General features: G+C 52.7%; 1 protein-coding gene across 3 annotated transcripts; it reads right to left on the bottom strand.

The window, feature by feature from the left end:
* Nucleotides 1-62: 62 nt before the first annotated feature.
* ATL1 (atlastin GTPase 1) lies at nucleotides 63-27,829 on the bottom strand. Of its 3 annotated transcripts, none has more exons than XM_048949174.1 (14): nucleotides 27,805-27,829; nucleotides 14,066-14,313; nucleotides 13,579-13,713; nucleotides 12,750-12,854; nucleotides 12,025-12,075; nucleotides 10,415-10,471; nucleotides 6,895-6,987; nucleotides 5,900-6,038; nucleotides 4,959-5,086; nucleotides 4,359-4,415; nucleotides 3,546-3,617; nucleotides 2,288-2,719; nucleotides 855-869; nucleotides 63-173 (listed from the first exon to the last, which is right to left on the bottom strand). In XM_048949174.1, the coding sequence occupies exons 1-14, from the start codon at nucleotides 27,812-27,814 to the stop codon at nucleotides 63-65; spliced, it is 1,653 nt and encodes a 550-aa protein (XP_048805131.1). In that variant the 5' UTR covers nucleotides 27,815-27,829. The 3 variants fall into 3 exon arrangements, with proteins under 3 accessions (XP_048805131.1, XP_048805129.1, XP_048805130.1); XM_048949172.1 differs by lacking the exon at nucleotides 27,805-27,829 and adding an exon at nucleotides 24,364-24,488; XM_048949173.1 differs by lacking the exons at nucleotides 855-869; nucleotides 27,805-27,829 and adding an exon at nucleotides 24,364-24,488.
* Between the last annotated feature and the right edge of the window lie 4 nt (nucleotides 27,830-27,833).

The following is a 27,833-nucleotide window of genomic DNA, read 5'->3' as shown; positions in this document are numbered from 1 at the left end:
GCAAAGAAGGGCTGAAGCGACGGCCGTGCCGCGTTCATGCAGCAGCAGGGCTCACAGCTGTGTCACATCTTCTTCCTGTCGGGGCCCTCGGCCGGCTCCGCTCTCTGTGCAGGGAAGGCATGGTGGTACAAATGTCTGTGGGTCGCTGCTGCGCTGTACAGCTTGTACAAAGCCTGCAAGAGATCACGGGAGAGGCTCGGATCGCCTCTGCTTTGTGCACCCACTGCTGATGGTGCACGAGTGTAAAGCTGCAGAAAGGTTGGGTGGAAGAGCCCTCCAAGCCCTGCTCTGACATCCAAAAGGGGAAAGACCCAGTTCAGGAGCTCACTAAGCTCTTAGCATTGCATAAAGATTGAGCAAAGCCCAACAGCCCCACAGGTCACAACTTCCAACAGTGCTTGAGGCACAGAGAGGCCCCCAGACAGCCCAGCACTGGTCCCCATGGGACAGAAGGGGTTCACAGCCCGTGAGAGCTGCTCCACATCTCGCTTAGAAGTTCCCACCTCACTCAAAGGCAGCAAAATGCACCAGCACTGACACAGGGAAGCTGTGCAGCAGGGCTGTGCCATGGAGCTGGCCCCATAGCATCCCCAAACACAATTAATAGGAGAAAGATTCAAGCCCCCCCCCCTTATAACACACACACACACACACACACACACAAGCCCCAAACTCTCTCCCCCACCTGGCCTCCAGCAGTGCCCTTCCCAGGCACTGGAGGTGCCCCATGCTGCCATCAGCCCCATCCCTGCATCCAGCAGCTCCGCGTGCTTTGCCTCCCAGGGGTTCCCCAGCACTCGAGGCACCCATAGGAGAAGTGCTGGGGGGAACAGAGGGACCCGAGAGGCACTTACCTCATTTGTGCTTCCCTGCGAGAGGCATTGGGGAAAGAAAAGGGGAAGAAAAATAAAAGAAAGAAGCATCTCTGTGTATCACACAAGTCCAAGGGAGCAAATGTCTCCATTCAGTGCCCCCCCAGGGCCCCAGCCAGCCCTCCTGCACCCACAGGGACAGCACACATACAGAGCCCTGAGGGCTCCCAGCACTGCTCTTCCCCCCAGTGCACCAACAGCCCGAGGCCCTGCTACTCTGCAGAGCTCCTTGGGAGTGCTCTCCCCCCTCTTTGGGGGTTGTGCTGAGATGTGCCTGGGGCAGCTGGGTGCCTGGGAGCAGCTGCAAGCACTTCAACCTCTTCCTTGACTTCCCAGCAGGGCAGCTTGCAGGCAATTCATCCCTCTCACTTTCTGCTGGCCCCTCCTGTGCTCACTGTGGTGCTGAACTCATCCCAGGTTCCTTCACAGGGATGGGTTTCGACACCCAGCATCCCTCAAAAGGCCCCAATAGCAGCACCATGATGTCAGAATGGACCCAGCCGGGATGCAGGGGACCATGGGCTGCCCCTGCTTGCCTTGTTTTAAAGGCAGCCCTGCTGAGTGACATCACTGCCTGGTTCAGGGGTGAAGAAGCTGAACAATAAACAGCTCAGTGTGAAAAATGAAGTGTGGCTAGCTCTAGCCACACGTGGAGCAGGTGGAGGTGGTCACACTGAAGCTAAAACTCCTCACTCCTGGATGAAAAGGAACCAAGGGGCAGCGCTGCCAAGGGCAGTGTTTTCTCACTGCAACCTCTGTTAAGGTTTTAGGGATGTCTGACAGCAGGATCCAACCAGGACCTTTGCACCTATTTGCACAAAGCAAAGACAAAGAGAGATGGCAAGCCTGAAAGCAGGCAGGACAGAGCCCCAGCCTTAACATCCTGCAGGCAGGAACTGCCAAATCCCTGCCCTGTGCCAGGAGGGAGGAGCAGGGCTTCCTCCTTGACACTCCAAGCACACAAACTCCTGTGGTCCTGAGCACCTCCCCAGCAGGATCACATTCCATGCTGCCCTGTGCCAGCATTTAGTGTCCATAAAGCAGCATTTTGGGATGGGTAAAACAAGCAGAAAAAGGCAGACCAAAACAGTTTGTGGGGATCAGACTTGAGCCCAGGGCCTTGGCCAGCTTCAGGCTTGCTGTGCTCTTCCACCCTCAGAGAGCCACCCAGGCCTAAGACTCTTCTCCCCTAACGATCACCTCCACAACCCAACCTGAAAACACTTCTGGCCCTGCTTTCCCCATCTAGAAGGCCTAAGGCACAGACTGAAGCACACTGTCCCACTGCAACCCTACATGCAAACCCAAGAGCCATTCGAAGAGGAGGAAAAGCCCCAGGAAACAATGCTTAAGAACTCGGGGTTGGGACGTGGGTTTGGCCGGTGGGTTTTTAAATGAGAAGCTCTTCATCCTACCTGGTCCCACAGCGCCGCCGCCACTTGGTCTATGACTGCACCCAGTTCTCTGTACTCCCCAGAGTATCTGATGTACGCCCAGGTACACAGTGTGATAAGTGTCAAGCCCATGATCATGTTGCACAGACTGGCTATGATGTCCAAGCCAATGAAGCCGGTCACCCCGGCGATCACGTAAGTGATGAAGATGACGACGAAGAGCGTGGCGGGGGTGCGGGCGGCATGGAAGATGTTCTTGCTGTCGTTGTGCTTGATGTACTGGATGTAGAGCTCATCGATCTCGTTCTCCAGCTGCTGGAGGTAGCGGCGGCTGAACTCCTCCCCTCCCATCTTCTTCACCCCACGGAACAGCCTGACGGCTTCGTCCTTCAGCTCCACGTGTTTGGCCTGCAGGTCGCTGGGTGCCAGGAAGGGCTTGTCCCCCCCACAGACCTGCATTGCAAAGCACAGCCAGGTCACTCAGCACCCTCAGCTCCTGGGTTCTGCCATGCAAACCACCAGCGCTCCCCTTCAGCATCAACCACCCTGACGGCTCACTGGTGTGGGATCCAGCCCCTCTCCTCCTCCTCTTAGCCTAAGAAATTGTTCTTAGAACCCAACCTGAGCCTCACCTGGCTTCCATCCCATCACAAGACCTGCCCTCCTCTTGGCACTGAGTCTTCAAGCTATTGCTCAGGAACCTGGAGACTCAAAGGCCCACCTTCAAATAACCAGCATTGTTCTCCTGCTCCATAGGATCGGCTCTTTGGGTTTTAAGGCACCAGCACAGACACAGACCCAGGGCAGCACACAGTAATTTGGCCATGCAGCTCCACACCCCTCCCATGCCAACACACAGCAACCTCCAGTACTGTAGAACAGAGCTGGAAGTGGCAGGAAACAGGCTGAAGTCTGAACTTCACCTTGAAACATCACAGTCATCAGCACATGCCTGAGCTGAGATGGGCTGGTAGGGCAGGGCAGAGGTGAGAAGCCACTTATAAAGATATATAATGACTTTAATTTAATGATATATAATGACTTTATCCCCTAATTAGCACCAGCCACAACACAGGTTAAAGAATACGATAGGATTAGGATAGGACAAGACAGGATATTCAGCTGGAAGGGACACACAAAGACCATCCAGTCCCACTGCCTGAGCACTTCAAGGCCAACTAAAAGTTAAAGCACATCACTGAAGGCCCAAATGCCCTCTGAATGCTGACAGCCATGGGGCACCAGGCACCTTGCTAGGAAGCCTGCTCAGCACACCTACCTCTTCCATTCTCCTGCTGTAGGTGTCTTTGGCAGTGGCAACTGCTGCTAAATTGTTGGCTTCTGCTGTGGCCTGCAAGAAGGGCAAAAGGGTGCAGAGTTCAGCTGCAGGATTGTAAGATTAAGGACTACAGAACATCCCCATCTGGAAAGGGATCCAAAAGGACCATTGAGTCCAACTCCCGTCATCACAGAAGTGTAGTGACAGCAAGGAACCTGGGGGCACACGATCCACATGCTCTTGGCCTGGAGGCACGTGTGGTACCCCAGAACACACACAGAATTACACAGCTCCCTTCTTCAACTGCACTCTGACCAACACAACAAGATCCTTCTCTATTTCCCTGTTCAGTCCCCTCAGGCAAAAGCTTGCGTCAGGAGAGGATTCCTCCCCTCCAAGTCAGAGCAATGAAACCTCTGGCTTCAGCTGTGGGAAACGGCAAGAAAGCAGATAAAAGGCTCAGGGTATGTAAACAGCCACAGCTGCAGCCTCCTGCTGAGCCCTGACCCAGCACTGCAGCATCCACGTGGGGCACATCCTTCAGTGTGTGCTCACAGCACAGCCAGGGGACAATGCTGCTCATCTGCAGGGAAACTGCAGCTCAGCAGCCCAGCCCTGCTGCCTCCGCTGCTTCCCCACAGCACAGCTCCTTTGGGCTTTGAAGTGACTGCTGGACACAGCTTGGGTTGTCAAAGTAAGGCACTTCAAAAGCATGGGAGCTCCAAGTGCTGCACCAGTGCGACTCCTCCGACAGCTCATGGGACATAACAGCAATCACAGTGCAGGAGCCGTCACCTCGCACAGCCCACCTACCTGCAGCATCGACTTGGGGTGCGGCAGCTCTTCCCCCTGGTAGATCTTTATGTAGGCCTGCAAAACATGAAATCACATCAGGTGCAGCACAGACCCCAGCACAGCATCAACAGGATGGGAAAAGCCCCAAGAGGAGGAGGATCCCAGCATGGGATGGCTTCAGCAGGGGATGCTTTGCCAGGCAGCACACGGCTCACCGTCCATTCCTTGGGTGCTGCAGGGGGGTCTCTGAGGACTCACACTGCCATCACTCACTCCAATATCTACCCCATAGGATTTGCACACCTACCTCTGTCCTTCACTGAAGGAGAAGGAGCCGGAGTCAGGTAGCCCCAGAGAGTAGGTGGTGAGAATTACTCACTGATGTCTTGCATTAAAATGTCCCAGTAGCCATGACAACACAGCGCAGCCTTTTCCAAAGGCAATGGGAATATGGCCCTCAGCCTCCCTCCCTCCAGTCCTCCATGGCAAGGAGGAGCCCTGCCCACTCCTCAGGCTCACTGTGTGGCCAAACACGCTGACACTTTCCCCTTTCCTCACAGCCAAAGTGCTGATGTGCCACAAACAAATAAGCCTGATTTCTCTGGAGAAAGCTCATACCTTAAAATACTCCACAAGGCCCCGGCAGGTGATGTGGTTTCCATTGATCTCCTTAACATCCAGGCTCTCGGGACTCAGAAGCCAGGGAATTAAAATCTTCAAGTTCTTGATGAACTCGTCGTCTATTTCTGGAAATAAACCCAACATCATCAGTGCCACCCCTCAGCCCCAGCCTGCACTGCCATCACACAACAGGGGGGATCCTGGATACAGGCACACACACTGTGACTCAGGGAGGTGAGCTCAGCAATGATCCTAGTGAAGTTAACCCACAGACAGAGCATTCAGCTGTGCATGTATACACCAGCCAGCTTCACTGTCTCCAAAGTAGTTGCAGGAACACAGATGTGACTTCTGCTTTTGATGGCACTGCTCACGTGCACCAAGTGCCAGAGAGCAGCACCTCCTTGCCAAGAGAAAAGCTGAGTACAGCTCTGAAAGAACAAGAGAATGCTGTCAGTAAGATGCTGACAATCCTAAGCCAGCTCTGTTAAATACTGCTCAGCACCTGAAATTAAAGGAGGAATTAACAAACCCCAGTTCAGCTTCCAGCACAGCCTCCCCCCCCACTGCCTCCCCTGCCCTGCTGCTCCTTAGCATCGTTTGCCAGAGGAATGAGTTCCATTTTGTTTACCCTTCCCTTTTATTTCACCTGATTAACTAAGTCTGTCCTGAAGGGAAATCACCCATCAGATAAGTCAGGAGGGTTAAATGTGCCTTGCTTTTCAAAGTGAAATAACTGTTCTTTTGAGAGCACATGTGACAAGGCTGCCAGCACAACCTGCTGTGCAAGAACCAGCCTGCCCTGCTCTGCCCAGCTGCACACCAGGAACAGCAATGCACTGCAGAAGCTCCTTCATGGAAAATACTTGTAAAGGCATCACGGGATGAAGGCATCACAGCCTGTGGTATCAATCTGGCAATGGACCTTTGCTTTGTACCTTTCAGCTTTCCGTCGAAGTTGGGGTTGGTGGCTACCTTCAGGCCGGGGTGAGGTAAAAGGAAGCAGGAGATTTTGGTGAAGCAGGAGTGGATGTGCTTCCTGACATTCTGCAGCTCTTCGTGCTGATTCCCTGAGACCTGTGGGAGAGCAGTGTGATCAGGTTTCCTTTGCATGCAGAGAGAATGGGACAACAGTGCCAGCAGGAGCGTGAGGTGTCCGCACCAGGAGGGCATCCCTTAGCAGCACGGTGCATGAGCACAAGGCCAGAGCTCTGCCAGCAACCCACATCTCTGACCACACGCCCTGGGGCACGTTATCATCAACTGGAGAATGTGCACATGTGTGCATGACCCGAATGCAAAAGCATGTGGGGTTTCCCTACCAGGGCCATTCTTGTCTTCCCTCTGACCAGGTCTCTCCACTACCAAATCACCCATGCATTTCCTGATTAATCCCCACACAGCCCTTGCCCATCGCTTTCACTGTACAAGAGCCTATTATTAAAGCATTTTCCTCGTCCCTCCAGCAGAAGGGCAGCCCCACACTGACTGCAGCATGGAGGATTCAGCTTCCAACAATGTAGGATCATAGCATCACAACTCCTCTGGGCAGTGCTGGCACACCCCAGCCATGGAGGTCCCAAATGCAGCTTGATGGGACCCTGAGCAGCCTGATCTGCTGCCTGGTTTAGTGACTGGCAACCCTGCCCACGGTAAGGGGCTGGAACTGACCCAGAATGGCTTGGGTTGGAAGGGACCTCAAGGATCAACTAGAATCTAGATCATCTAGCTGATGATCTTTGAGGTCCCTTCCAACCCAAGGCATTCTGTGGTTCTATGATTCTCTAAGGCATTTCTGCTGCGATTTTAAGGCACGGGGAAGTCGGGGTGTGACCTTAACCATCATCATCAGCTTGCAGCTGAGCAAAGCCCTGCCTGGTAGCAGAAGCCCAGGTGGAAATCATTCCTGAAATCCAGAGGAGAAAGGACAAACCTTCAGACGCTTCTCCAAAAACCTCGCGCCGCCGTCGGATCCATAGGAAAATTCATAGGGGAAACTCCAGTCACGCACCAGGAATATGAGGGACTAGGGAACAGAAGCAGAAGCAGTCAGAGCCACGCAGCACCGCTCAGCCACGCGTTATCAGGGGGGATTTGCTGGATGATGGTTTGAGTCTCTCGCTTGAAAAACAGCGCCGGTCATTTTGACTGCAAAACAAGGAAGGGATTTTTGCTAACCAGGACAAAAGGCAGCGAGCTGCAGCAGCGCTGAGCTCCATCCTATGGGAATTTCACAGGCTCGTTTTGCAGCCATTTCCACCGGGCAGCTCTCCAGACAGACTTTTAACGAGAAGCACATGGAGGAGTAAGAAATGGTTGGCTTTGGTGATCTTTATTGAGACATCCGACGTTTCCATTCAGTGCATAAATAAATGCCAGCACAGACAACTCTGCATCTCAACAGAAATGGGGTTTGGAAGGGATTACATCTCTGGTGCCTCTTCTGCATCCCACGGAAGGTTGTGGGGCAGAGGAGGCAGGGCTTCTCCTCTCCATTGGAATGAGCAATGAGGAGAATGCCTTTCATTGGAATTTCCCTAAAACTTGTCTGTGTTTAAAACAAAGATTCGGGAGAGGGAGGGAAAAATGTTTCCCCTTCTTATTTTTCTTCCAGAAAACATCAGGGGAAAAAAAAAGAGCAGTGAGTTGGCCATTCCTAAAGGCACTGCAAGCCACAGCAAACGCCTGCAGCTCTGTCTTTCAGAACATGCTGTTCTTTTGGAGACTGCAGGATGCTGAGGAGACAGGGCCCTGTTTAGGGCTTTTCCACAAACACATTATGCACTCCTCGTCCTGTCTGCATTGGGAGCCATTTCCTTTCTTCTCCAGCAGGATTGCAGCAGACCTGCTGTGCTCACCGTGCCCAGCACCCACCCTCAGCCCTCTGCCAAGCAAAGGCACCGGTCAGCACGCAGCACTGCGTTCCAGCACACAGCAGCACAAGGGAAAAGCTCATTTTCCACCATCAAGTGCTGCTTCTTTTCCAGCAGCTCCAGCTCAACCATCTCCCTATCACCACACTCCCTGTTTGGCAGCATCCTCCCATAGGAGCTTTCTCCAAAATCCTCCTTTCCAGGCTCACGTATCACAAGGACAAAAGACATTCATTGACTTTGACTTCCAGGCTCAGAACCTCAACCACAGAATTCGAGCTGCAGACCACCTTCTGCAAAGAAAGCTGCCTTGGTTCCAGGCCCCCACACCTCCAGCTGAGCTGTTCAATTGCTCCCCATCACCACACTGAATTTGTCCAGCCTCAGCTGCAGGCTGCCTCCTCCTGGCTGGGAAGTGGCAATAGATGGCCGTCCTCAGATGTGCTTTGCAGGAGAGGGTGCTGAGGTGGGGACAGGCAGCTGTGTGCTGCTCACACGGCCCCACCACCATCAGCTCCTCCACCAAATCTCACCACATGGCCCCACCACCATCAGCTCCTCCACCAAATCTCACCACATCTGCTCCATACTTGCACAGAGATTGCTGCTGAAGATTGCAATGAAGCAGAGAGACCCTGGGGGGAGCCCCAAGGAAAGGCTTCTGAAGGATGAGGCGTCCCTGTTACAATTAGTTCAGCATCCTCAGCCCTCTATCAGTTAATGGGTTTTTAATCCATTTACACGGATTAAAACAGACAATGCTGACTGGCTGCATTGTTGGCTCTATTTCCATCAGCACTTTATGGAGATAAGGCACACAGAAGGCAGAACACCACAGTGACAGTCACCTTTATCAACCAAGCTTGTGGCCTTGTCAAAGGGATAGTGGGACGTGTGACCAGACTTACTGCCCACAGACCTGCATGACATCACTTACATCGTTAGGCAAAGCCACAGGCTCTCAGCCAGCCCTAATGACTTAAGCACATTTAACAGTGTCTCCTTACAGCCTCCTTCTTACTGACAGAGTATTTCACTTTCACTGTAACATTTGGCAAGATTACCCTGCTAACTTTTAAATAAAGAACAGAAATATTTATTTAATGTCTGGCTTTTTCTGTACTGTGTTACAGTTTTCTCCTGGTTCTTGCAACAAGCCATACATTTTTACTGGTAGCTTTAACACCATTTACCAACCATCTACCCACACTATATCCAATATATACTCAAAGCTCCCCCAAAATCTCCATTTGTCCATTCATTGTATTTTTTAACCTTTTCATTTCACCCCCCCTTCACAGCCACCTTATAAACCCCTCCTGCCCTCCAGGATGATGGGGGAGACTGACAATTCTCTTTTAATATTGGAAGGCAAAGCTAGATAGCTGTGAATATTCCCAATTCCCAATTACTGCTTGCATTTCTACAGCTGCTTTCTGCTTTGGAAAGCTCACAAATCCTGCATCCAGTCACCAGCTTTCCTATTGTAGGTGCAAGCTAGAAGATGGACTAAGACTGGGGGCACCTGGGTAAGGGAAGTGAGTATCTGTGGTGTGTTTATATAGTGGCTTATGCAGGTACCAATGATCTTCCAAATCTCTTTGACTCCTTCCCAGCCTTCCAGGTGTACAGGGTTCAGTACAGCCACTACCAAAGCCATACAAAGCACAGCTTGTTCTGTTGCAGGATTGCAGGTTTAGCAACCTGCTGAGCCACCTTTCTCAACAGCAGCTGCTAAAACCATCCCACAGACTCCTACCTGCCTTCCTTCCACTTTTCTCTTTTCACTCACATTCACCTTCCCCCCCAAAAGAGGCTCCTGCAGCCCATCATCCTCCTGCGTGCTGAGCTGCTCACAGCTCTGGTGTCCAGAGCAAGATGGTGTTTGCCTAATGCTCTCCTTTCTTGAATGCCACCTCTGCACAGGCTGGGAAACAGATGTCACTTATTTGAAGTTAAAATCCCACTTATACTTGCCACTCTGAGCTGATCCCTTCATTCTGAGCTGATGCTCTTTGTTCTGCCAAGTGCAAGGATTCCCAGGCAGCAGGCTCAAGGCTCTGACAGCCAAGGCTGCAGCGTTACAAACCTGTCTGGGTGTTCATTCCACAGCTCTGCCATTAAAGCTGAGCACCTCAGCAGGACAGGGCTGAGCTGTAGGGATGGATCTCCCTCCTTCAGCTGGGGATGTCACATCGCTGCTGCACAGCTCTCAAGGCAGGGCATCACTTGTACGGTGCCCTGCCAGAACACAGCTGATGCCACACAGCACTCATCACATTGCACCGAAGCCTTTTGTCCCTGGGAACAAAGCCTCGCTCAGCTAACAGCCTCCAGCTGCATCCAGACCTGCTGGGTGAGGGGATCGCTGCAGGGCTGGGGAGCCGCCAAGGTTGAGAGCAGAAAGAGATTGGATGCATTCAGAAAGCTCCTCGCGGGTAAGGAAACACAAAGCCTTTCCTTCGCCTCAGCTCAGCCAGTCTCCACGCCTCCCTGCTCATCCGTCCTGCAAGCTGCAGTGACACCTCGTGGCAAAGCCATCGGTTTGGGGGATGCTGGCGGCCAGCAGCCTCTACTCACCTGGAAGGGCTTCAGGAAGGTTTCCTCCATAGCCAACCGTCCGTATTCGGTGAACAGCTGGGGAGAGATGCAAGGGAAGGAGGACCGTCAGCTGCCGGGGCCACGTTTGCTTCGTGTTTAACGGGCAGAGGGAGCTGCTATGGGCAGGCAATCACCACGCAGAGCCCTTAAGTGAGAGATCTCAGTCTAGAGCTTTTGGCTGCCAAATCTATGAAAAAATGGCTCCAATCCACTGCTTGCTGCTGCTTTCAAACTTCACGTGCGAGAGGGGACTGCTGGAGCCCTGCTCTGTTTAAATGCTCCAGGAAGGGGTGGAAATGAATTCAGAAATAAGTGCTTTCCCTGCAAACCCCCACTGTGCAGAGACCGTAAGATCAGCCTACCAGCAACATTGGAGGGCTCTCTGGGCTGCAAATTCTTAGCAGAGGCACCAATAATGTATTTCACAGATGCCTAAAAGCGGGTCAACGTGTTCAACAATAATGGCTTCTAATTCCAACTGAAAGATAGGATTTGCACTGGATAAGTTCAACGTAAATACAGTATTCTTGTTAAAGAAACGTTTACTGACTGAAACAGTGCAGAACTCTTCTGATTTCTCCAGCTGGACTTTTCCTTTCCTTTTCCTTAAGCTACTGGAAAAAAAAATCCTAACTAGCCAGTCAGGAAGCCAACTGAACAAGAAAAAACTGTGGGCAGAGGCAGGCAGGACATGTGTGCCATAGAAAAGAAACAGCCCAAAGCTGCTGGTCTCCAGCACTCAGAGTTGTAACTACTCTTCTGGGTCATCTGTACTGACTCACAGCCAGATGTCAATATCCAGGCTTATAAACCAATTTCTCTGGGTTTCTCAATCAAAAAGTCCAAGGCCAGGCTGGATGGGGCCCTGGGCAGCCTGCTCTGGATGGAGATGTCCCTGCCCACGGTGGGGGCTGGATGGGCTTTAAGGTCCCTTCCAACACAAGCCATTTTGTGATTCTATGACTCCAGGAGTAAATAACAGATCCCTGCCAGCCCCAAAGTCCTACAGGGCACAACTCTGCCCCTGGTGAGCATCCCACTGACTGCCCTGCCCCAGGCAGGCATGCTATGAAGCAAGACACATTTCAACACAAGTGACTGTTCCTCCATGCCCATTGTATAACCAATGGATATCAAGATGTTACAATCACAAAATAAACAAGAGAGTTAGGCAAAGTGGACTATGATAACAAGAGAAAATAAATGGAAGGCTTACCCTTATGCTGGGCTCACCACAAAACACCACAAGGAGGGATCTCCAGACAAGATCCTCCCCCACTGGTAGCCAGCTCTTAAATAGGTCTAGGAGGGGGGGAGCCAGGCTCCAGCCCTTCCGGCAGCACAGGTGAATTGCCTTCAGCTGTGCTCCTCTGGCTGGCTCATGGCTCACCTCAGGTGATCCATCAGAGGTTCAGGCCATGACTCAGCAGTTCCCATACACCCATGAACCAAAACGAGAGCTGGGAAACTCTGAGACCCATCTGTAGCTCCAAAGGCAAACGTGCCTTTCCAGAGCAAAGCATCTTGCAAGTGCAGAGCATAATCCAGGGAGCCCAGTGACAAACAGCAGCAGAGACAAGGGGTCTTACCTGCAGGTGCTGCAGATCATCCTCCTGCACATTCTGCGACAAGTTATAAACCTGTAAGAAAACACAGATACTTCAGAGTGCTGTCCCTTGGATCAGTGTGGTTAAAGCTTACAATGTGACCACAGGGACACAGACAAAGGCCCAGCTGGCCCCTGGTGCTCCAAGTGTAGCCGTGCTGCTGGACAGACAGACAGACAGGCACTGCTCCTGTCAGCACAGCAAAACGCTCCAGCATGGGAGCAGCAGGGGCTGTCATGTCCCATCCAGGAAGCCTCATAGGAGTAAATAATGTTTCCTCCATGTATACGATGTGCTGAGCTCTGTCTCGAGACACTGCTTCCATCCTGTTAATGCTGTCCTCCAGAAGCAAAGGTGAGAGGAAGGAAGCCTTACTGCTCCACAGTAACCACCTGCTGTGAGAATACCCACAGCCCAGAGGTTTCTCCAGCAGCACTGAGACAAGGGCACACGAACTTCACCAACCAACATCCTTTCCTCTCTGTCAGCTGGGAGTAAAGGAGTGCATCTGCTGCTGGCTTTGCCCTTGGGGTGAGGTGAGATGAGACTGTTCCCTGCAGAGGTGCACTCACGACTGAACCCTGCACTCAGTGCAACGAACACGCTGCTCTTTGTCTCTCCCCCACCTGCATTAGGCTGGTGCCAAGCTGCTGCTTTTCAGCCACCACCTTTTAGCAAGTGTTTCCTGGAGACATCTCCCTTCTTACCTGTATTGAGCTGATCATTGTGCTCAGGGCAAACACGGTGGCTGAATCCCGCAGGGTGGACTGACTGTCGAAGGTCCCCTGTGTGTCCATCAGCAGCACCGCAACCTGAGAGACAGAAAGCTCCAGCTCAGCCTGGATGCACCCATTTGGCATCTGCACCCGAGCAAAATCATTCTCAAATGCCACCAGGACAGGTGATTGAACGTCAGCTGTGTGTGGAGAATGTCAGTGCTCCAGCCTCAGACTTGGTAGAAGATAAAGGAAAAGAGCATCTCCAGTCACTGACAGCAAGAAATGAATGCTGCATAACACAGAGCAGGGAACTGCTTTGTTCTTCTGACATTTGCTGTCAGTGCAGATGGGTCTTTTCCTGAGCCTGCACTGGCTTCACGTCATGGAAGCCAAATACAGCAGCATATCTCAACTTCACTGAAGAGCTGACAGATACAAATATTCCTGCCTACAAGCTGAATTTGCAGGATTTCCCAGTTCTCACTACACATGACCTCTCTGAACGAAGGCGTTCCATGTCACAGCTGCTTTAGGAGCAGGGAATAGTTTGCAAGGGGCTCAAATTCCAGGGAACAGCAGAGAAATGATCTCTGGGGTGCCCAGAGTTAGAGGGACAGGTAGGGATGACACCAGGGACACACGGAAACACTCAGACATCACATCACTCGGTGCATCAAACCCACTCATGCTAAAGCAGGGATATGTATCAAAAACCTGCACAACCATTTCAGCCACCTCCAACAAGGCAGAAGCCGGAGCAGCAAGACGAGCTGATGAGTAACACATAGACAGAGCCACACAGCACAGAAGCAAATACCTTTTTACCATCAGGCTTGTCCACCAGGAAAACCTCACTCCAGATCTGGATGCCGGTCGTCTCCCGCTCAGATCCTCCCCTCCAGGAGAAACCAGTCAGAGGCTCGTTGTAATCTCCAACCCAGTCCACTGCTTCCTGCAGGTGAGAACAGATGAAATGCTGAATTTCCCATTTCACTGTGTTTTTACACCTCTCTCTGTGCTGCCTCTACCCCAGTAGGGGAGACAAGCCGCCCTCACAAGAGAGGTTTCTTACAGTATAGCAAACGTGAACATTTCTGCTCCAGAGTCAAGGAAGGCAGCGTCCCACTGGAGACCCACTACTGCATGGGGCTGTGGAAGCATCTCTATTTTAGTTGGTGAGGCTCCATGCTAAAGAGAGGCTGGAGCATCTCTAGAGCACCAAACCAGAGTCCTTCCCTGCTCGGCCCTGGACACACAGGAGCACTGAGCAGCAGTGGAAGAGCCAGGTGCAGCTGCAGCCATACCTTGTTGTACATGTACCGCAGCATGAAGTCCATCAGGAAGGACTTCCCTTTTCTAAAAGCTCCAGCAACTGACACAGCCACAACCTCTTTGTCTCTGACAGCTTCTGAGAGGAGGATGCGGTTGAGTGCAGCTTCATCCAGTTCAAAAGAATGGTCATCCTTGACAATGAGGACTTGCACCGGTCCTGCCTTCCTCACGGACTCCTCCTCCTCTGAGCTCCACTCGTAAGCCTTGTCTGCAAAACTACCTGTGGAAACAAGTGACACAAGAAGTGTGTGGCTCCTTCTGAAAGCACAGAATGATGGAAAGCAGGACAGGACAGGGCTGTAACAGATCAGCTGGCCAAAATATCCACCGCAGAACGGCCCGGCTTAGAGCAGATGTCTTTGCAGCACTCCCCAGACATCATGATAAAGCTGCCAGCTGCTTTGGGGCAATCTGTCAGCATGCCTGCCTGTCCCTGCTGGGACCCTCCTGGACGAAATGCTCCTACAAGAGTTGAAATGGAGAACAGATTATTCTCTGCCCTTCAGAAACACCTTCTCACATGCACAAAGGTTCTCCTAACGTCTCCATGAGCCTCAGCTGAGGCCACAACATCTCCCTTAGCAGCTTATACCGTGCTGTGTTCTAGATTTAGGGTGAGAAGCATGTTGATAACACACAGAAGGGAGATGTAGGTTAGATGCCAGGGGAAAATTCTTTACTCAGAAGGCAATGAGGCCCTGGCACTGCCCAGAGCTGTGGTGCCCCATCCCTGGAGATGCCTGGGGCCGTGGGCAGCCTGAGCTGGGGGGCACCCAGCCCATGGCAGGGATGGGGCTGGGGAGGCTTTCAGTTTCCTTTCAACCCAACCATGCTGTAATTCTGTGCTTGTATGTCACTGCAGTTTCTGTGGCAACAGCACAGCCCAGAGTCCTGTCCGACCTGCAGTCTGCACCAAGGCTCTGAGGGTTAATTCTGCAATCTTCCCACTCGACAACTTGCCTTCAGACAGGACACACAGACACTCAGACACACAGCGCCCATTCACTGCCATGGTGACAGTAGGAATCACAGCCCTGGGGTTCAGCAGGCCAGCTCCTGCCAGTGTGCTTTCATTGCTTCCCAGCTGCCCAGCACAGAACAGGAACAGCAAAGGCAATGCACCACGCCGACCAGCTCACCTGAGGCCTTGTAAAACCTGCTCACCAGTGGGGGAGCTGCATGCAGTGGAAAGCCCCTCACGTTGCCCCAAAGCATCCCTCCTCACTGCCTCAGCCTGCAGGCTTCCAGCACACAGCTCAGCCCTGACCCCACAGCCCTGCTTTCAGGCCTGTCCCAGCTGTTGCAAAGCACAGGGACGATGCACAGACATGCTAAAAGGCAAACTATAAATACCACAAGGAATGGGGTTTGCCCATTCTGGGCCTCTGATAAAGATGGCTCCAGCAACAACGGCGCTTTTGTACGAGTTTCTGATTTCCTATGAACCCACTATGAAATATCAGGATCGTTAAGCCTTGTTGCTAGGGGATTTCTGGTGGTTCTGAGACATATACTGCGAGCTTTCTCTGCTCCCAGTTGAAAGACAAAGATCTTTTCTTCCCGATGCTTGGAGTTCCCTTAGCAAAGCAAAAGTCCCAAATAAGCTGAAAAGCAAAGTTTTACAGCAGGCTGCAGCAGCACTGAATGCCCTTCCAGCATCAGCCCCTGGGCAACGTCACTCCAAGAAAAGCCCTCCCCATTCCCAAAGCCCAGAGCAGGCACACATCACTGAGCCACCCAGAAACCCGGAATGCTGTCTGCCTGCTTGCTGCATGCACTCAATACCTCCTCCAGCATCAGGTCCTCCCCAGCACACAAGTGCAGACAGGTGCCAAACCTGGTGGTCCTTTTAGGGCCTGCCATGCTGCAAGGGCCATATAAAGCCTATCACTGGAAATCCCTCTCTCCTGCTGTTTCCCAATGCTGAGCTAAGCGAGTCCTTTTTATTTTATTTGATTTGATTTTCCTTTCTACAGCTGCACAGAAAGGACAGCAGAGAGGTCCTTGTAGGATGTGACTCATGGTGGAGGCAGGAAAACATTTGTAAATGGAACTGAATCTAAACATTGCTGGCTGTAGCCATAGCGAGGCCACCCAGTGTGCAGGTGACAGAGCTGTGCCACCCCTGGGTCCCCTCCACAGAGCATACAGACAGAGGGACGGTCATCCCATGGTGGGACCCTGCAGGAGGGCACAAAGGATATCCCAGCTCAGACCCTGCTGGGGATCCGACCGCCCCGACTCCTGTTTAAGGGCCGTCCTGCCCTGCCAGCATGAGGGATGCTTGGTACCCAGCTCCCTGCTGCTGGTGCCTGGATGAGGGCCTCCAGGAAGAGCAGACATCTTCTCACCTCAGTGGAAAATTCCACCAATGACTTCTTACTGCCTCACATGAGAATCAGATCAGTTTGACAGCATCAGGAGCAGCTGAGAACCGCAGCAGCTCCTTCAGGGGTGACCCAACCTGCAGCAGAACAGCGGTTGTCCCTGCTCCATCACCAACAGCAACCAGCACTACCAGGAGGTCGTGCCATCCCTTCACTGGCAGCACTTTGCTTTTAATTCACCCAGCGTTGATGGATTTGGGGAGGTTCTGTGCACACAGGCAGCAGTCTGAGTGGCCCTGCTCCACTGAAGGACATCCTTCTGCCATCAGCTGGAGCACGGTGGGCAGCCAGGCTGTTTGCTCATCACACAGAGCACGATGAGTGGGATGTGCTGCTTTTCCAGTTCCTTGGAGATATCAGGAGGAAAGGCATTACATTAAGCAGGTCCCTGAGCTAATTTCAGCCCCATTATCTCTTCTGCTTTCATGTAGCTGCCAGCAAACAAAACTCGATCCTTGCTATTTATTTCCATGTGATGAAACTCCCGTGCTGTGGTTATTGCATTATCTACCAGAGATGTTTTTATAAGCTGGATGCGCATCACTGGAAATCAATTATTTTAATTGCTCTTTCCAGCATAAATTAGTTATCTGCTTTGAAGGAAGGTGTACCTGGCGGTGGCAAACCATCATCTGGCCAAAAGGGGAGGGAAGGAGGCCTCAGCTCTCCCAAACACACTCCTGCTTTCACTCATCTTCTGACTCGACTCCTCCTCTCTCGGCGCCGTGCGATTGCGTCAATTCTCAAGCTGCTCATTCAGTCACTGCCAGGATGCAGTTCCTTTTCCCCGTTTCATAACAGCTCATTTCCACGACTCCGAAGCAGGGTGGGATCCACGTTCTCTTTTCCATACAGTGACTTAAAGTGGAAAGATGAAGGAGAGGGGAATTGGCATTCGTTCCTATTGTGCTGTCAGGCAGCAGTGAGGAAATGGCCCTGCTCTGACACAGCCTGAGTCCACGGGAAAACTGAGCTTTCTTCAATCGCTGTAGGAATTATTTGTGGTTAAAATTAAATCGAGTTTAGTCAACAAATACAGCATGTTCCAAGTGTGAGGGCAGACAGCTCATGTCTAATGCAATTGAGCCCCTACAGAAGAATAAATTGGATAAAGCACATCACTGATCACGCAGCATACTTTGTGAGAACTTCGTGCTCTTCCTTAGTTCCGGACCAACAGGTCATAGGCTGAGAGCAGAGACCAACTAAGAAAGTCAGCTTTTTCCTTCGATGAGTCACACAACAAATACATCTCATTCCACAGACTGACCCACAACCCAGGGCACGGCCTGTGCAAACCCAGGCTGCACAGCACAGCCTGAGATGGACCATTTCCAGCCCTGCTCAGGGGAGCCCAGGAGCCTCACTTGCTGGAGCACTGCGGGAGGAGAAGGGCTGCAGCCTGGGCCACTGCTACAGCACACTGATTTACCACGGAGCTGCTGCTCCAAAAGCCTTAGCTGCATGGAACAACAGAAACGACCAAGGAGAGAAAACAGAAGTCTAACAGTTGAACCTTTTTAACTTTAATTTTTGAGCGGTCCCATCTGGAGCCACAAGTTGGGCTCAGTGATCCTTATGGGTCCCTTCCAGCTCGGGTTCTGTGATGTTATGATCTCTAACTGGTTCTTTCTCTGGAATGAGCCATGTCTGTATTGATGGGATTTGGTTGCTTATCAGCAGCCCTCCGGGGATTAATTCAGTCAGCAGCGATAGCTGTGTGGATCCTTTCTGAGGCTGTTTTTGCCCCGGCTGTTTGCATTACAAACGTATCACAGTGCTGCTACCCATTCCACGAGCCAAACACAGAACAGATCACGCTCAGCCTGGATCCCTCGGTGCGTTCTCCAGAGGGCTCCAGCTGCCAGAAAGCTTATCTGCCCCGTGCAAACAGCCTGGGCAGAGAAAGCCATCTATCTCCAGGCCACGGCATCCCTGGCACTTACCCCTTCCAGCTCCCACACACGAGTCCTGCTGGCTCCACTCGTGCTGAGCTAACTGCACCATGCAACCGCCAGCTAAGGATCAGAAAAGGCTGGAAAAGACAGCAGCCATTCTGAGTGGGGACCAGAGATCCTCTCCTCTGTGAGAGGGGCTTGCACAGAGCTCAGCATCTTAGCACGCTAATGAAGGAAAACAAGAAACAAAGCACTGAAACAAAGCATCCGCTGGAGAGCTAAGGTGGAGGGAGTGCTGCAACCTGTATCAGTCCTGCACAGAGGCTCAGTGGAGAGCTCTCCTTCCCAAGTGCAGAGGGGCACAGCTGCATCCCAAAGCACAAAGGGAATTAGCAAACTCCCCAGGTGCTGAGCTGCCAGGTGTCTGTCTAGACAGTGCTGCTCCAGGGAGCCAGCATCTTCGGGAGGGCAAGCAGGGCTGCCAGGCTGGGCAGAGCCCTCTTCATCCATCCACCAGCACTATGCAAAGAACTGGCCCTGCATCTTCATCCCGCCAGCCCTGAGACATCCAGCTGGCATCAGAACGGCATGGCCAGCTCAGCTCCTTCTTCCAAAGGCAGACAGATTAGGGAGATGCGTGACTACTCTGACAACACTCCCAGATGGAAGGCTGCTAGCAGAAACACGAGTTAGCAGTGTTCCCCAGGGTCAGCACTGGGGCCAGGCTCTTCTGACATCTTCATCTGGATGAAGGGATGGAGCACACCTTCAGCTGGTTAAATGAAGCCAGGAGGAGCAGCTGTCACACCAAAAGGCTGCGCCAACACAGGAGAGTCAGGCAGAGAGGAACCTGATGAAATCCAACAAAGGCAAGTGTAGGGTCATGCACTTGGGGAGAAATAACCACATCATCCTGATGTGCTGCCAGGAAGGAGCGCTGCAGAGAAGGATCTGGGTGTTCTGGATGATCAGCAATTGACCAACGGTTGACCATAAGCCAGCAGTGTGTTGTGATGGCCAAGAAGGCCAATGATATCCTGGGATGCACTGCATAGAGAGTGCAGCAGGTCAAGGGAGGTTCTTCTTCCCAACTGCACATCTGGAACACTGCACCCAGTGCTGGGCTCCCCACTTCCAGGCAGACAGAACTGCTGGAGAAAGCCAGCAGAGGGCCACAGAGATGATCAGGACCTGAAGCATCTCCCTTATGAGGAAAGACTGAGAGCCCTAGGGCTGTTCGCCCAGACAAGAGAAGGCTGAGAAGGGATTTCATCGATGAATATAAATACCTAAGGGTGGATGTGATGAGAATAGGGCCAGGCTCTTTTCAGTGGTGCCCACTGACAGAACAAGGGGCAATGGGCACCAACTGGAACACAAGAAATTCCATATGAACACAAGGAAAAACTTCTTTACCTTGTAAGGTGACATAGCATGGGAACAGGCTGCCCAGAGAGGTGGTGGTGTCTCCTTCTCTGAGATATTCAAACCCTCCTGGATGCTTTCTGTGCAATCTCCTGTAAGGATGCTGCTTTAGCAGCGGGTTGAACTGGGGATCTCCAGACGTTCCTTCCAACCCCTATGATTCTGTGATTCTGTGAAGAGCTGGAATGATTACTAGCCACCAAACTGTTTGTTAAGACAGATGCATCTCAAATGCCAAAATACAAAGTGAAAACAGCATCTCCTACTCTCACAGAAGTATTGTGCCTCAGCTAGCTCTGAAACAACAGAACACCCATCAGCAGAGCTCCCAGGGCTGGCAAGCTTCAGAGACACAGGCACAAAAGCTAAGTGGGTGATGTTCAGAAGGAACTTGATTCCTATCTGTTTGTCAAAAGTGCATCTCTAAGACAGCATTACCCAAAGGCCTTCAGCTGTTTCTCAGGTAGAAGTTCTAGGACTGTTAACCACGTTTCAGTCCAGCCACACACAGGTGAGACACAGTGACTGAAATGCACATTGCACAAATGCTTCTCCAAAACAGAGCGCTTAAAATACATTGTGCTGGCTTGACAGAGGTTCGTGAGCCTCTACCCCACTTGGGAAACTTCACTCCTCCTTTCTGAGGTGGCAAACAAGAACACTTCTCCAAGACACAAGGAGCTGGAGCGTCCCCAACCCAAGGTGGCTTTGGAGGTGATCCACTGGCACACCGTGCCTTGTAGAGCTGACAGTACGCCTCTGCCTCACAGCACAGCTGGAGGTGGCTGCAGGCATTTGGTGCAGGGGGGTTCACACGATTCCTGGTGCCTATGAATACAGTCATAGAATCATTAAGGTTGGAGAAGAACTCCAGGATCATCAAGGCTAACCATCAGCACCATGCCCACTAACCACTGCGTGTCACAGCTACGTGTTTCTTGCACATGTGCTCAGGGCTCAGCACATCTTTGTTCCTCCACAGGAGGGGCAAGGTTGGACTTGCTCCTGCTCATCTCTGACTGACTCACACCCTGCTGTTCACATTCTTTGTGCAATGCTACCTCTCAAAACCCTGGGCACACAAAGACCAAAAGCTGCTTAGGGATTTGGGGCTCTAGCTTGCACTGCTGGCTCGGCTCGCTCACAAGCCCCAACACCTCATCTTCCCTTCTCAGTTACAGGCTAGCAATTCTGTTGTGAAACTTCTCATCTCTAGTAGCATTTGTGCAAAGGCCCAGCTGCCTGAAAAGCCTCAGCTTTCATTCTTCAGGAGGCACATGGCATCCAGAGTCACAAGCAAAACGACAAACAAAAAGGCTGTTAGCAATATTACCTAAATATATATATATAATATATACCCAAAAATCACCCATTTTTTTTTTTCAGTTGAACCCATTTCTGTACATGCAGAAAGTGTGGCACTGATGAACTCAGTCTGGTCTGTTTTGGAAGCAAATCTTTCCTCCAGAAGCTGCTTTCAGCCCCTCCTGACAGCCAGGCCCTTTGAACAGCCCTCATGAAGCTCAAGTCCAGTTTGAAAAGCCTGACCAGGAACCTCTGTAATCCTCTTTATGGTTTTGAAACTGAACTCTTGACGAGCTGGTCGTTTGGATTGCAGCACGTGCCATGATGGGCAGTGAGAGATTTCACATATCTTGTACTCGTCTGAGCTGTTTAAATGAGTGACTGGGAGCAGAGATCTCGAGTGGTTTTGCCACAGCAGAGGGAGCCAAGTGCTGCAGGTGAAAAGCACAAGGAATCTCAGAACAAACTACCACTGCCACACACTGCAGAGCTTTGTAATACTGCACCCACCGGGATTCAGACCAGGAAGAAGCAGGATCCCCTTCTCTGACGAAAACACTGCGTGATTTCTCAGGCAGGGAGGTTGGAACCAGATGATCTCTAAGATCGAATCCAAGCCATTCTAGGGTTCCTTTCTATGGTTCTATGATTTCTCTATACACAGCTCTCCCAGCCATCCATCCCACAACTAGCAGCAGCTGTAAGCTCTCCGCACCACTCAGCATGTTTGTAAGAGAGCCTCCAATGATGCACAGCCTTATGCTGACCTCCTGCCCAGGGCTAAGCCCTGTGCCAGATGCACAACGTGCCCCTGCACGACCAGGCGGGGAGGTGCAGCAGTAACACAGCCTTGGTAGCTGGCTGGAAGCAATTCCTTCTGCGTGCTGTGCAATTGCTCACCTCAATTCACTCCGGGATCTTTAAAAAAAGCAAATTGTTTTTATGAAACAAAGGTGGAGGATTGCAGTGAGCAGCTTTCAGGCTGCCTAACAACTAGGAACTAGGACAAAGTTTGATCCATTCCAAAACAGTGTCGTGTTTTTACTGACTGAACTTACTGCCTGGAAGGCAGGAGATTGAAACCCCTCCTGCATAGAATCACAGCATGGCCTGGGTTGCACAGGAGCACAGTGCTCATCCAGCTCCAACCCCTGCTGTGTGCAGGTCGCCAACCAGCAGCCCAGGCTGCCCAGAGCCACATCCAGCCTGGCCTTGAATGCCTGCAGGGATGGGGCATCCACAGCCTCCTTGGGCAACCTGTGCCACTGCCTCACCACCCTCTGCCTCCAAAACTTCCTCCTCACATCCAACCCAAACCTCCCCTGTCTCACTTTAAAACCATTCCCCTTGTCCCATCACCATCCAGCCTCACAAACAGCCGTTCCCCTCCTGTTTATCCGCTCCCTTCAAGCTCTGGAAGGCCACCATGAGGTCTCCCTGGAGCTTTCTCTTCTCCAAGCTAACAAGCCCAGTTCCCTCAGCCTTTCCTCGTAACAGAGGTGCTCCAGCCCTCTGATCATGTTAGTGCCCCTCCTCTGGACCCACTCCAGAAGCTCCTTTAGCAGACAGGTTGAGAAACAGGCACTGGAAGTCACCTCACAGACGGATGTCACCATGCAGGCAGCTGACAAAACCCATCTTTCAGGAGATGAGCTGCTGCCGTATACATGCAGGCATCTACTAAAGGGAGCCGTTTGGTACTAAAAAACACAGCATTTGGCTCTCGCACTAATTGCAATGTCAAGCAGCCTGGCATAGTGCTGGGAAATCACTCCAGGAACACCCTGTGTTTGGTGTGTGGATGGATGGAAGGTGATCAATCCACATGAGGTTATTGCAGAGCTGACCCAGAAGCAAACCAGCAACAGACCACGTTTCACTCCAGCACGGCTTAGCAGTATGCTCACACCAGGCACGTGTCTAATTGCTTTGCTAGACCAAGCCTATACCTCCTGGGATGGCTTTTTTTCTCCGTTTAAATCTGTTTTGACATCACGTGCATTTTTTTCTCACACCATCAAGATGCAAAGTGCAAGCACACGTACGTGCGTGCAATGCTCAACCCGCATAAAAACGGGACAGACACTCGTGTGAGACACAGCTGAGAATGTCACAGTGTTGGCTGCGAGCTGTCAGCCCCGTTTACCCGAGGTCTGAGCTCCTTCCTGCACAGTCATGGTTACACACAGCCCTCATCAGGCACACACTGCTTATTTCCTCCTGCAAAAAGAACACCGCATGCTCCGTTGGCTTCAATCACAGCCTCCGTTATCTGTGTGCTTCTGCAAACATGTCCCCGAGCCGTTAATCATTACCATGGGAAATACTCCACTCATCTATCCAAATTAGAACCTAATTTGTGTATCTAAACATCAGAGCTCCGCTCACCTGCAGACGGGGTGCCGTGAGCTCTGATGCCTTACTACAGGGATCGGAACACGGGGAATGACACATCATGCCTCCTGCAGCCTTAAACAGTAGCTATACACCGTCTGAGCTGAATTTCTACCGGGTGAGGAAGGCTGTAAGCAGGGCAGGTGAAGGCCAGGCTGTGTGCATGGGGCACAGCCCACCTGTGCGACCCCGGGGCTGCAGGGGGACGCAGTTTTCCCCTCCTGCCCGCAGGAAGGCGGCTGGGAGACGGGAAGGCCTGCAGGAAGGCGGCCGGGAGACTTCCTCCTCCTCCTCCTCCTCCTCCTCTTCCTCCTCCTCTTCGCTGGCAATGCTAAAAGCTCCCAGGGCTCAGGCGGTGTGGAAGCGGCCCCTCTTCGCAGGGCTGCGGCACACCGAGAAACGCGGAGAGCCCCGGGCACGGGGCGGGCTGCGTGCGGGGCCGCGGGGCTCCGAAGGGACGGCGGGGATGCCGACAGGCGGACAGCCACGCAGGCCGGGCCCCGGCTGAGGGCGGCGGCCGCTCGGGACGGCCCCACGGCACGGCCCCCATCCCCAGCATCCAACGCACGGACACGGGCTGACAGAGACGTCTGACAGACAGACGGACACACACACACACAAGGCCCGACCGCCGGCCGCAGCCCCCGGCCGCCTCCCCTGCCCCGGACCCGCCGTGCTGCACCGCCCGCCCCGCCCCGCCCCGCCGGCCGAGCCGAGCCCCGGGAGGAGCCGGGCGCGCCCCCCGCCCCGCGGCATTGTTCGGCGCAGCGGCGGGCCGCGGCCGTGCCCCCCCTTCCCCCGCTCCTCCTCCTCCTCGACCGCCACCGGGACGCGTCGCCCCCCGCTCGGCCCGCCGCTCACCCCAGCTGCTCCTCTCCCTGCGGTTCCGGGCCATGGCGCGGGGCGGCTGCGGGAGGCTCCGTGCGGGCTCCGAGCCGCGCTGCGTCTGGCGCGGCTGCCGCGGTGGAGCGGGGCGGGCGGGGGCGCCGGCAGCATCCCCGCCCGCTACGGCGTAGCACGGCCCGGCCCGGCCCCGCGGGGAGCGCCGGCGGCGGGGGACGGAGCCTGCTTGCTGTACGTCTGTGCGCTCAGCCTGCGGGCGGCCGGGCCGCAAAAAGGTGCGGCTCAGCGATCGCACAATGGGCGGCTGGGAACGGACATCGCCACGCAAGCCCTGCTGTAGGCTGGGTGCGCTACGGCTCAGCTGCCCCGACCAGTCCGCGGCCTCGGGCACCTCCAGGCACGGGGCACCCACGGCTGTGCGCGGTGCCGGGGACTCGCCGCCCTCCGCATGGAGAATTTCACATCTAACCCAAATCTCCCCTCGTTTGGTTTAAAACCGTTCCCCTGTGATAACAGCAGGACAAGGGGAAATGGTTTGAAGTTGAGGGAGGGCAGATGGAGGTTGGATGTCAGGGGAAGTTGTGTGCTGTGAGAGTGGTGAGGTGCTGGAACAGCTGCCCAGAGAGGCTGTGATGCCCCGTCCATCCCTGGAGGTGTTGAAGGCCAGGTTGGATGGGGCCCTGGGCAGCCTGGGCTGCTGTGAAATGTGGAGGTTGGTGGCCCTGCATGGCACAGGGGGGTTGGAGCTTCGTGATCCTTGAGGTCCCTTCCAACCCGGGCCGTTCTGTGACTCTGTATCACCCACCAGACTTCCCCCTGCTCTTACCCCTGGTGTTTGGGATTGACCCATTGCTCTTGGAAATGGTGACTCAGCACAAGTGCATGGCAACACCCAGGTGCAAAATGTGACCAGTGATCAGCCTGGCCCTTGGTGTACGGCTGCTGGTAAGGCTTGCTGATGGATCCAGGACCACAGCTATGTGCTGCCCTTCTGAAGGGAGCGCAGTGCAGCTGTTGAGGTACGGCCTCAACAAATGGAGATTGCCCAAGGAGGCTGTGGATGCCCCATCCCTGCAGGCATTCAAGGCCAGGCTGGATGTGGCTCTGGGCAGCCTGGGCTGCTGGTTGGCAACCTGCACACAGCAGGGGGTTGGAGCTGGATGAGCACTGTGCACCTGTGCAACCCAGGCCATTCTGTGATACTATGATTTTATATATATATAAAATAAAGTCTGTTGATTCTTTGAAGCAGCCCAAGAAGCAGACTGCATTGCAAGAGGGGATTTCTTGTGCTGGAGACATGCAGAGTTCAAATAGGTTGAAAGAGGAGGTTAAAAGAAAAGCAGCTGGGAAATGGAGAGGGGGGAAAAAAAAAAAAGGAGGATGGAAAGGAGATCTGTTAATTTGAAAGTCTAATTAAGCCAAGATGGGCTCCAGTCCTGCTTTCCTCATTGCTTTTGAGAACTGCAGTTTAGGTCAAGATTGTCTTGCCCCATTTACGGGCAATTTTTCACTTTCACTTTCCATTGTGGTGTCTTTCCTCAGAGGGCAGTGAGGCCCTGGCGCTGCCCACAGCTGTGGTGCCCCATCCCTGGAGGTGCCTGAGGCTGTGGATGGGCCCTGGGCAGCCTGAGCTGGGGGGCACCCAGCCCATGGCAGGAGTGGGGCTGGGGGAGCTGTGAGGTCCCTTCCAACCCAACCCAACCCAAGTCGTTCTCTGATTCTTCCTGCCTTCATATTTCCACCCATGAGGAGCCCTCCCTCGGAAGCATCCTTAAGTTCTTGCTGCCCGAGCAGCTCACAAAGAATCAATTTCAGGGCTGAGCAGGCACACAGTGGAAGGATTCTTAAGGAAAAACAATGCTAAATGGGGGAAAGGCAAAAAGAGAAAGTGCCGTGCAGAACATGAGCATGGCCGTGGGGTCAGCAAGCTGCAGCGCTGGAGGATGCAGCACTGAAAAGGCCACAGAATGAGCAGAAAACCTGGATTTAAACCCAATAAAGCACATTGCTCACGGGGGCAGTTTCATAATTCACCTTGCCTCGCCTGGCCCACTTACCACGGCAGCATTTACCATCGCTTTTCCCATCCTTCGTGAGCAGAAGCATTGTGCAATGCTTATGTAAGGGCCGGGTGGGTGCTGCACAATCTCTGCTCTGCTTCAGGTGCCACTGCACACTGGGGGCTGCTCAGAGGGTCCCCATTTTCCCATCCCATCCAGGGCTGTTCCCACGCTGCTGTATGAGGTTCTGGAGCCCTTTTCCCCCTTCCCCACAGTTGTTCGTATCACTTCTGCCTGCTCACTGTTTGCTTTTTCACTGCTTCTGCTTAATTTCATGAGAAAGTGCACAGGATTCAGACCTTAGCTGTGCTTCTCCTAAGCACTTACACTCCTCTGTGGCAGCGATTTGTCATCGCTTTTCATTGCTGTGTCCTTACTCTCAGGTTAAGAGGCCAAGATTCCTAGGAAATAGCAAAAAGGAATAAAACAAAATCAGCGTTTTGCCCCTTCTTGAAAGCTGAAACCTGTCTCAAATTTCTGCTTTTCTTTCCCCTTTACTGAAGTATTTTTAAGCAAAGCAGATCCCTGTTGCTTAGGAAATCCTCCTGTTCCTGCGGTTCCTATTTCTCACCCCAAACTGTGTTACGACCACCCACGTATACATGGAGATGGCAACCAGAGGAATTCTCTTTGCTTCTGTTAACATCACTGCACACCAGAGCTGTAACAGAGCCATTTAACTCATAGAGGAGATGGAATTTCAGCAGTTAATTAATTAACTTGTTGAATCGCTCTGTGGGGAGGGCTTTCCTCTGGAAGGTGCTCTGTAAACTGAAGGAACTAGTTAAGAAGATAAGAAGTGATTGAGATAAAGGAGATATCAGCCAAAATCTTCGAGCAGAGAAACCTCAGAGTGCATGTGGGGACAGCTGGGTTTGCTGGTCAGGAACAACAAGCAATTGCACAAGGCCTGCAATAAACAGATGCAATTCTTCTAATCTGATTTAGACCACCAGGCCAGTTCCCAGTCGGTCCCTCACCCCAAACGACACCCTCAGGACTCCTGCAAGGTTTTGCTGAACTGGAACAAAATATCCCACTCTCAGCCATGGATTCAGACAATACCGGTTTTGCAGGAGGAACCACAGCCTTCCCAGACTCCTCTTCCTTCCTCATATTTCTCTGTAAAGGTCAGTAAGAGCCCAGCTTCTGAGCCCAGCTTCCCATGTATCTCCAATATTGTTTTTAATTCTTTCTTTCTTTCTCTCCTACGCTGACGGATGGATGGACGCTCTATTCAAAACATCCTTCCCTGCTGGTCTGTTTTCTGCTGCACTAAGGCCAAGCCAAAGCCTGTGTGTGCCAAGTTTGTTTCTAGGATTTCCCCCCAAAGATACACCTCTTCCCAGGGTTCCAGCTCCTCTTGTGCCTTGGCAAAAATACCTGTGCATCCTACCTGCCTGCATGATTCAGCAAGATGCTTGC

Source organism: Lagopus muta, chromosome 6 (genome assembly GCF_023343835.1).
Source record: "Lagopus muta isolate bLagMut1 chromosome 6, bLagMut1 primary, whole genome shotgun sequence".
Classification (NCBI taxonomy): Eukaryota; Metazoa; Chordata; class Aves; order Galliformes; family Phasianidae; genus Lagopus; species Lagopus muta.
The sequence above is the reverse complement of the archived record's forward strand: the minus strand, read 5'-3'. Positions and strand labels throughout refer to the sequence as shown.

What these genes read in the sequence shown, in the direction of transcription:
- ATL1 (XM_048949172.1), bottom strand. Translation starts at nt 24,397, where the DNA reads ATGGCCCGGAACCGCAGGGAGAGGAGCAGCTGGG. An exon ending in CCTTCCTGAAGCCCTTCCAG is followed by an intron (nt 6,988 to 10,414) that starts GTGAGTAGAGGC and finishes TCTGTTCCCTAG; the next exon opens with TCCCTCATATTCCTGGTGCG. An exon ending in CTTCGACGGAAAGCTGAAAG is followed by an intron (nt 5,087 to 5,899) that starts GTACAAAGCAAA and finishes GTTTATTTCCAG; the next exon opens with AAATAGACGACGAGTTCATC.